This window comes from Pristiophorus japonicus, chromosome 8, assembly GCF_044704955.1.
Source record: "Pristiophorus japonicus isolate sPriJap1 chromosome 8, sPriJap1.hap1, whole genome shotgun sequence".
Lineage (NCBI taxonomy): Eukaryota > Metazoa > Chordata > Chondrichthyes > Pristiophoridae > Pristiophorus > Pristiophorus japonicus.
The window spans coordinates 230,899,089-230,908,937 of NC_091984.1; the positions used below are offsets into that span (position 1 = coordinate 230,899,089).

At 55.8% G+C, this 9,849-nt stretch overlaps 2 protein-coding genes across 3 annotated transcripts in view; one reads left to right on the top strand and one right to left on the bottom strand.

Moving 5' to 3' along the window:
* pi4kab (phosphatidylinositol 4-kinase, catalytic, alpha b) overlaps nt 1-2,358 on the bottom strand; it is a 230,214-nt gene extending 227,856 nt beyond the window's left edge. For both annotated transcript variants that reach the window (XM_070888050.1, XM_070888049.1), the window contains exon 1: nt 2,249-2,358. In XM_070888050.1, the coding sequence (XP_070744151.1) occupies nt 2,249-2,353 (105 nt within the window). In that variant the 5' untranslated portion in view covers nt 2,354-2,358. The remainder of the gene's footprint in view (nt 1-2,248) is intronic.
* Nucleotides 2,359-4,859: 2,501 nt separating this feature from the next.
* The window catches only part of snap29 (synaptosome associated protein 29), a 49,101-nt gene continuing 44,111 nt past the window's right edge, over nt 4,860-9,849 (top strand). Inside the window, exon 1 of the mRNA XM_070888051.1 lies at nt 4,860-5,196. Within this exon, the coding sequence (XP_070744152.1) occupies nt 4,966-5,196 (231 nt within the window). The 5' untranslated portion in view covers nt 4,860-4,965. The remainder of the gene's footprint in view (nt 5,197-9,849) is intronic.

Genomic DNA, 9,849 nt, shown 5'->3' on the forward strand with positions numbered 1-9,849 from the left:
AAAGACCTTCAAGATGTTCATTTTAAATTTATCTTTTACTGGCTTGAACCTGTGCTCCTTGTACTCCCATTTAATTTAATATAATACAGATATTCCCGATTTACCTTTTCCATTTGCTTAAGTATTTTGAATACTTCTATACACGAGCACAAAATCCAGCCTGACGCTCCGGTGCAGTACTGAGGGAGTGTTGAACTGTTGGAGGTGCCGGCTTTTGGATGAGGCGTTAAATCACATGGGCGTAAAAGATCACATGGCACTAGTTGAAGATCAGGAGAGTTCTCCTCGGTGTCCTGGGACAATATTTATCTCTTGACCAACATAACTAAAACTGATTATCTGGTCATTATCACAATGCTGTTTGTGGGAGCTTGCTGTGTGCAAATTGGCTGCCGCGTTTCCTACATTACAACAACGATTACACTTCAGAAAGGACCGAACTGGCTGTAAGGCTCTTTGGGACATCCCGAGGTTGTGAAAGGCACTATGTAAATGCAAGTATTTTCTTTGTCTTTCTATAATATAACCTCTCAAACCCCTCTTTCCAGGCTGAAGCCAAATCCTTCCAATTCCTTTTAACACTGGGGATCAGCCTTGCAGCTCTTTTCATTCTATAGCATCCCACATCCTGCATGAATTATTCTGCATTTGTAAACATTCAGATGTACAACCATCATATATTGGTGCATTGCACTGGCAAGATGAGCGCAAAAGCAAATCACCACAACACATGGATGGTACCAGGGATGAGGGACTGTTATGTGGAGAGACTAGAGAAATTGGAGTTGTCCTGTTGTAAGGGGAGATTTGAAAGGTGTTTAAAATCATGAATGGTTTTGATGGAGTAAATAAGGAGAAACTGTTTCCTGTGGCTGAAGTATGAGTAAGCAGAGCACATCGATTTAAGGTGATTGGCGAAAGAGGCAACATGAGGAAAAAAAATTTTATGCATCAAGTTATGATGATCTGGAATGCACTTCCTGAAAGGGTGGTGGAAGCAGATTAAATTATAACTTCCATTAGAGAGAGAATTACATAAGATTTGCAGCACAGAAACAGGCCATTCAGCCCAACCAATCTGTGCTGACGTTTACACTCCACTCGAGCCTCCTCCCATCTTTTCTCATCTATTAGCATAACCCTCTATTCCCTTCTCTAGCCTCCCCTTAAATGCATCGATACTATTCGCTTCAACCACTCCCTGTGGTAGCGAGCTCCACATTCTCACCACTCTCTGGGTAAAGAAGTTCTTTCTGAATTCCCTATTGGATTTCTTGGTAACTATCTTATATCGATTGCCTCTAGTTATGCTGCTCCTGACAAGTGGAAACATTCTCTCTGTATCCACTCTCTCAAAACCTTCCATAATTTTAAAGACCTCGATAAGGTCAGCCCCTCAGCCTTCTCTCCCCCCTCCGTCCCCCAAAGAAAAAAAAAGAGACCCAGCCTAGCGGAGGGGATTAAATTGGGATAGCTCGACCAAAGAGGCAGGGTGGGCCGAATGGCTGTACAACTCCAGGTGGAGACAAGTGATCTGAATAAAGAGACTTCTTCACCCAGAGAGTTGTGAACCTGCAGAATTCTCTACCACAGAAAGTTAAAATGGATAGAACAAAATAAAAAAGGCGGCGAGCTGCCGGTTATGTTGTGCTTATTTTGAAAGTTGTTGAGGCCAGTTCGTTGGACATAGTCAAAAGGAAGTTAGATATGGCCCTTATGGCTAAGGGGATCAAGGGGTGTGGAGAGAAAGCAGGAAAGGGGTACTGAGGGAAGGATCAGCCATGATCTTATTGAATGGTGGTGCAGGCTCGAGGGGCCGAATGGCCTACTCCTGCACCTATTTTCTATTTATATAGCGCCGGGCGTCTCAAAACGCCAGCGCCCACTGAGCCACGGCTAACACTTGTAAAAAAAAAAAAAAATAGGATTTTATAAAAAAAATAAAATACATTCAGTGACAGCAAAAGAAACGAGTTGGGCGGAACACAAAGGTTGCATTGATCAAAGTGACTTGTGTTTTAGGGAGGGGAAAGGGGGGGGGGGGGGGGTGGATTGATTGGGAAGGAGCGCTGAGTTTGTGTGTTGTGACAGGGGCCGGGAGGCGGGCTATGCAGCCCGAGGGACCCGGGATACGCAGCCCGCCTCCCGGCCACCGGCTCCTGTCACAACACACACCCGCTCTGTTGTTTATTGATCGAGCTCAAGGGATCGCCCCTCACTTCGAGCCCGCGAGGGGCACAGCACTCACTTTCTCGATGGAAGCGGGAGTCTGGGCGGCCAGGGAGCGCGCCAGGCTCAGCACGGTGTTGAAGTAGAAGCCGCGGCCGGCCGCCTTGCCCGCCATGTCCGCCATCTTGCTTGCCCGCCCGCCTCGACCCGCCAATCGGCGCCCGCCTCAGCCAGTCAATCAGCGCCCGCCGCCCGCCCCGGCCAGCCAATCGGCGCCCGCCGCCCGCCCCGGCCAGCCAATCGGCGCCCGCGGGGCCGGGCCACAACGGAGCGCCGGAGAGCGCGCACCTCACAATGCGTGACGGCGGAGGGAGGCGGAGCTCAAAGCGCAGCTCGCACTGAGCTCAACTCCGCAGGAGATAGGACTGATCAGAGATCAATAGGAGATGGAGATGGAATTGGTCAGAGATCAGCAGAAGATGGAATGATAAAATTGATCAGAAATTAATAGGAGATAAAATTGATCATAAATCAATAGGAGGTGGAATTGATTAGATACAATAGGTGATAAAAACTGATCAGAGATCAATAGGAGATAAAACTGATAAGAGATTAATAGGAGCTAGGACCGATCAGAGATCAATAGGAGATGGAATTGGTCAGAGATCAATAGGAGATGGAATTGGTCAGAGATCAGTAGGAGATAAAATTGATCAGAGATCAATAGGAGATGGAATTGCATGATCAGCCATGATCATATTGAATGGTGGTGCAGGCTCGAAGGGCCGAATGACCTACTCCTGCACCTATTTTCTATGGTTCTATGATCAGAAATCAATAGATAAAATTGATCAAAAATCAATAGATAGAATTGATCAGAGATCAATAGGTGATAAAACTGGTCAGAAATTAATAGGAGATGGAAATGGTCAATCTATAGGAGATTGAACTGATTAGAGATCAATAGGAGTTAGAATTGATCAGAAACCAATAGAAGATAAAACTGATCAGAGATCTTAGGATTACATAGAATATACAGCACAGAAACAGTCCATACCAGCGTTTATGCTCCACTCGAGCCTCCTCCCCTCTTCATCCAAATCTATCAGCCTAGCCCTCTATTCCCTTCTCCCTCATGTGCTTATCGAGCCTCTCCTTAAATGCGTCTATACTATTCGCGTCAACCACTCTTTCGTAAAGATGTTTCTTCTGAATTCCCTATTGGATTTCTTGGTGACTATCTTATATTGATGGCCTCTAGTTATGCTCTTCCCCTCAAGTGGAAACACACCCTCTGTATCCTCTCTATCAAAATCTTTCATAATTTTAAAGACCTCTATTAGGTCACCCCTCAGCCTTTTTTCAAGTTAAAAGAGACCCAGCTTGTTCATCCTTTCCTGATATGTATACGCTCGCATTTCTGTTATCATCCTTGCAAATCGTCTCTGCACCCTGTCCAGTGTCTCGATACCCTTTTTATAATATGACCAGAACTGTACGCTGTACTCTAAGTGTGGTCGAACCAAGTTTAGCATAACCTACCTACTTTTCAATTCTATACCTCTAGAAATAAACCCTAGTGCATGCATTTTATGGTCTTGCCCTGTGTTACAACTTTAACTGATTTGTGTATTTCTACTTTGATATCCCTTTGTTCCACTACCCCACCTAGACTCGCACTTTCCAAGTAATAAGTGATCCCCCTATTCTTCCTACCAAAATATAATACTTCACATTTATCTGTGTTGAACTTCATTTGCCAATTATATTCCCATTCTGCAAGTTTATTAATGTCCTCCTGGATTTTTGTTGCAGTCCTCCTCAGTGTTACCCTGCCCTCCCCAATTTGGTTTCATCCGCAATCAAAAGGAGATAAAATTGATCAGAGATCAAAGGAGCTGGAATTAATCAGAGAGCAAAAGGAAATAGAATTCATCAGCGATCAATAGGAAATAGAATTGATGAGAGAGCAATAGGAGGTTCAATTGATCAGAGTTCAGTAGGGGAAAATCTGAAACTGCTTAGCAGATCCTTGAGCTCCTGAAAGAGAAAAAAATAGTTATACGTTTATCATGGGACCTTTTATGAGTAATTATTCGTTTTTATTAGATCCTCATAGGCAGTCCCTCAGAATCGAGGAAGACTTGCTTCCACTCTAAAAGTGAGTTCTCAGGTTACTGAACAGTCCAATATCAGAGCCACAGACTCTGTTACAGGTGGGACAGATAGTCTTTGAAGGAAAGGGTGGGTGGGGAGTCTGGTTTGCCGCATGCTCCTTCCATTGCCTGCGCTTGTTTTCTGCATGCTCTCAGCGATGAGATTTGAGCTGTTCAGCGCCCTCCCGGATGCACTTTCTCTACTTTGGGTGGTCTTTGGCCAGGGACTCCCAGGTGTCAGTGGGGATGTTAATATTTTAAACATAATTAACAGCAGATTCATATTAATAAAGAAACAAATCGCGTTGGATGCTGTTTTAAATACCATATATTCAGAGTATGAAACACGCATATATACTATTCTGAAGTTTAATAGATATGCATAAATATATTAAACTTCATGATATACATTGAGGAGGGTTTGAGGTCACATGACGGTCCTGGCTGCCAGCGTCAATCATGGCGGCGCCCTAGACATGCTTCAGCCAGGAGTGGCACGATGACGCAATGCGCAGTGACGTGCCGGATGGAAGGGGCAGGGCGTGGAGCGGTGGTCAGGTGACTGAGGGATTGCCGAGGAACCGGGAGGTGAAGGGTAATCGGTCCGGTGCAATACCGCGGAGACTGACGGAGCGTCAACATGTCGGCCTACCCCAGCCGCCACAACCCGTTCGCCGATGAGGATGATGAGGAGGAAGAGCAGTGCGGCGGCCCCGGCCCCGGCCCCGGCCCCGGCCCGGGGGAGGGCGAGGGGCGGCAGTGGTACCTGCAGCAGCAGGTCCTGAGGAGCGCCGACCGCGCCGTGCAGAGCAGCGGCCGCTGTGTGGGCCTCATCTGTGAGTCTGAGCAAGTGGGCGCCGAGACAGCGGAGGTGAGCGGGGGAAGGGTGTGTGAGGGGAACTGAGGGGGGGCATGTGTGGGTGTGTCTGAGGGGGAGGGTGTGTGTGTGGGGAGTGTGTGGGTGTGGGGAGGGTGTGTCTGAGGGGGAGGGTGTGTGTGTGTGTGTGGGGGGGGGACCTGAGGGGGAGGGTGTGTGTGTGTGTGTGGGGGGGGGGACCTGAGGGGGAGGGTGTGTGTGTGTGTGTGGGGGGGGGGACCTGAGGGGGAGGGTGTGTGTGTGTGTGTGGGGGGGGGACCTGAGGGGGAGGGTGTGTGTGTGTGGGGGGGGGGGACCTGAGGGGGAGGGTGTGTGTGTGTGGGGGGGGGGGACCTGAGGGGGAGGGTGTGTGTGTGTGGGGGGGGAACTGAGGGGGAGGGTGTGTGTGTGGGGGGAACTGAGGGGGAGGGTGTGTGTGGGGGGAACTGAGGGGGAGTGTGTGTGTGGGGGGGGGGAACTGAGGGGGAGGGTGTGTGTGTGTGGGGGGGAACTGAGGGGGAAGGTGTGTGTGTGGGGGGGGACCTGGGGGAGGGTGTGTGTGTGTGTGTGGGGGGAACTGAGGGGGAGGGTGTGTGTGTGGGGGGAACTGAGGGGGAGGGTGTGTGTGTGGGGGGAACTGAGGGGGAGTGTGTGTGTGGGGGGGGGAACTGAGGGGGAGGGTGTGTGTGTGGGGGGGAACTGAGGGGGAAGGTGTGTGTGGGGGGGGACCTGGGGGAGGGTGTGTGTGTGTGTGTGGGGGGAACTGAGGGGGAGGGTGTGTGTGTGGGGGGGGAACTGAGGGGGAGGGTGTGGGTGTGGGGGGGGAACTGAGGGGGAGGGTGTGTGTGTGGGGGGGGGAACTGAGGGGGAGGGTGTGTGTGTGGGGGGGGGAACTGAGGGGGAGGGTGTGTGTGTGGGGGGTGAAATGAGGGGGAGGGTGTGTGTGTGGGGGGGAACTGAGGGGGAAGGTGTGTGTGGGGGGGGGGGACCTGGGGGAGGGTGTGTGTGTGTGTGGGGGGAACTGAGGGGGAGTGTGTGTGTGTGTGGGGGGAACTGAGGGGGAGGGTGTGTGTGTGGGGGGAACTGAGGGGGAGTGTGTGTGTGGGGGGGGGACTGAGGGGGAGGGTGTGGGTGTGGGGGGGGGAACTGAGGGGGAGGGTGTGGGTGTGGGGGGGGAACTGAGGGTGTGTGTGGGGGGGAGAACTGAGGGGGATGGTGTATGGGGGGGGAAATGAGGGGGAGGGTGTGGGGGGGAAACTGAGGGGGAGGGTGTGTGTGGGGGGAGAACTGAGGGGGATGGTGTGTGGGGGGGGGGGAAATGAGGGGAGGGTGTGTGTGTGGGGGGGGGGAACTGGGGGAGGGTGTGGGGGGGGGAACTGAGGGGGAGGGTGTGTGTGGGGGGGAGAACTGAGGTGGATGGTGTGTGGGGGAGGGTGTGGGGGGGGAACTGAGGGGGAGGGTGTGTGTGGGGGGAGAACTGAGGGAGGGTGTGTGTGGGGGGGGAACTGAGGGGGAGGGTGTGTGGGGGGGAACTGGGGGAGGGTGTGTGTGGGGGGGGAACTGAGGGGGAGGGTGTGTGGGGGGGGGAGAACTGAGGGGGATGGTGTGTGGGGGGGGGAAATGAGGGGAGGGTGTGGGGGGGGGGAAATGAGGGGAGGGTGTGTGGGGGAGGGAACGAGGGGAAGGTGTGTGGGGGAGGGAACGAGGGGAAGGTGTGTGGGGGGGGTGACGGGGGGAGGGTGTGTGTGGGGGGGGGGGGAACGGGGGGAGGGTGTGTGTGGGGGGGGGGAACGGGGGGAGGGTGTGTGGTGGGGGGGGAACGGGGGGAGGGTGTGTGTGGGGGGGGAACTGGGGGAGGGTGTGTGTGGGGGGGGAACTGGGGGAGGGTGTGTGGGGGGGGAACTGAGGGGGAGGGTGTGTGTGGGGGGGGAACTGGGGGAGGGTGTGTGTGGGGGGGAACTGGGGGAGGGTGTGTGTGGGGGGGGGGAACTGAGGGGGGAGGGTGTGTGTGTGAGGGGAACTGAGGGGGTGTGTGTGTGTGGGGGGAACTGAGGGGGAGGGTGTGGGGGTGTGTGTGGGGGGGGGGGACTGAGGGGGAGGGTGTGGGGGGGAACTGAGGGGGAGGGTGTGGGGGGGGAACTGAGGGGGAGGGTGTGTGGGGGGGAACTGAGGGGGAGGGTGTGTGGGGGGGGAACTGAGGGGGAGGGTGTGTGGGGGGGGAACTGAGGGGGAGGGTGTGTGGGGGGGAACTGAGGGGGAGGGTGTGTGGGGGGGAACTGAGGGGGAGGGTGTGTGGGGGGGGAACTGAGGGGGAGGGTGTGTGTGGGGGGGGAAATGAGGGGGAGGGTGTGTGTGGGGGGGGAACTGAGGGGGAGGGTGTGTGTGGGGGGGGAACTGAGGGGGAGGGTGTGTGTGGGGGGGGAACTGAGGGGGAGGGTGTGTGTGGGGGGGGAACTGGGGGAGGGTGTGTGTGGGGGGGGAACTGAGGGGGAGGGTGTGTGTGGGGGGGAACTGAGGGGGAGGGTGTGTGTGGGGGGGGAACTGAGGGGGAGGGTGTGTGTGGGGGGGAACTGAGGGGGAGGGTGTGTGTGGGGGGAGAACTGAGGGGGAGGGTGTGTGGGGGGGGAACTGAGGGGGAGGGTGTGTGTGGGGGGGGAACTGAGGGGGAGGGTGTGTGGGGGGGGGAACTGAGGGGGTGGGTGTGTGGGGGGGGAACTGAGGGTGTGTGGGGGGGAACTGAGGGGGAGGGGGTGTGTATGGGGGAACTGAGGGGGAGGGGGGGTGTGTGTGGGGGAGGACTGAGGGGGAGGAGGGGGGTGTGGGGGAGGAGGGGGGTGTGGGGGGAGGACTGGTGGGGGAGGACTGGTGGGGGAGGACTGAGGGGGGGTGTGGGGGGGATGACTGAGTGGGAGGGGGGGGTGTGGGGGGAGGACTGGGGGGGGGGGGTGTGGTGGGGGGGAACTGAGGGGGTGGGGGGGGACTGAGGGGGGGGTGTGGTGGGGGGGAACTGAGGGGGTGGGGGGGGAACTGAGGGGGAGGTGTGTGTGTGGGGGGGGGGAGGTGTGTGTGTGGGGGGGGTGTGTGGGGAAGGCAAGACTAGGACGGGGTTTATGTGTGGGTGGGCGAGACTGAGGGGGAGAGGGGTGTTTGGGGTGTGGGGGGGGAAGACTGGGGGAGGGTGTGTGGGGGGGGAAGACTGAGGGGGGACATAGACATAGAAAATAGGTGCAGGAGTAGGCCATTCGGCCCTTCTAGCCTGCACCGCCATTCAATGAATTCATGGCTGAACACGCAACTTCAGTACCCCATTCCTGCTTTCTCGCCATACCCCTTGATCCCCCTAGTAGTAAGGACTACACCTAACTCCTTGTTGAATATATTTAGTGAATTGGCCTCAACTACTTTCTGTGGTAGAGAATTCCACAGGTTCACCACTCTCTGGGTGAAAAAGTTTCTCCTCATCTCGGTCCTAAATGGCTTACCCCTTATCCTTAGACTGTGACCCCTGGTTCTGGACTTCCCCAACATCGGGAACATTCTTCCTGCATCTAACCTGTCTAAACCCGTCAGAATTTTAAACGTTTCTATGAGGTCCCCTCTCATTCTTCTGAACTCCAGTGAATACAGGACCAGTTGATCCCGTCTTTCTTGATATGTCAGACCCGCCATCCCGGGAATCAGTCTGGTGAACCTTCGCTGCACTCCCTCAATCGCAAGAATGTCCTTCCTCGAGTTAGGAGACCAAAACTGTACACAATACTCCAGGTGTGGCCTCACCAAGGGACGGGGTGTGTGGGGGAAGACTGCGTGGGGCGGGGGACTGGGGGGAAGGGTGTGCGTGGAGGGGGGAAGACTGGGGGGGGAAGGGGGTGTGTGGGGGGAGACTGAGGGCGGATGTGTGTGTGGGGAGACTGGGGGGATGTGTGTGTGGGGGGAGACTGTGGGGGGATGTGTGTGTGGGGGAGACTGAGGGGGGAGATGTGTGTGTGGGGGGAGACTATGGGGGGATGTGTGTGTGGGGGGAGACTGAGGGGCGATGTGTGTGTGGGGAGAGACTGAGGGGGGATGTGTGTGTGGGGGGAGACTGAGGGGGGGGATGTGTGTGTGGGGGGAGACTGAGGGGGGGGATGTGTGTGTGGGGGAAGACGGAGGGGGGATGTGTGTGTGTGGGGGGAGACTGAGGGGGGGGGATGTGTGTGTGTGGGGGCAGACTAGGGGGGGGATGTGTGTGTGTGGGGGCAGACTGAGGGGGGGGATGTGTGTGTGGGGGCAGACTGAGGGGGGGGATGTGTGTGTGGGGGCAGACTGAGGGGGGGGATGTGTGTGTGGGGGCAGACTGAGGGGGGGGAGACTGAGGTGGGGGATGTGTGTGTGGGGGGAGACTGAGGGGGGGAGGGTGTGTGTGGGGGAGACTGAGGGGGGGGGGAAGGTGTGTGTGTGTGTGTGTGGGGAGGGTGTGTGTGTGTGTGGGGGGAGACTGAGGGGGGGGAGGGTGTGTGTGTGTGGGGGGAGACTGAGGGGGTTAGGGTGTTTGTGTGTGTGGGGGGAGACTGGGGGAGGAGGGTGTGTGTGTGTGGGGGGAGACTGGGGGAGGAGGGTGTGTGTGTGTGGGGGGAGACTGGGGGAGGTGTGTGTGTGTGGCAGGGGATAACTGAGGGGGAGGGTGTG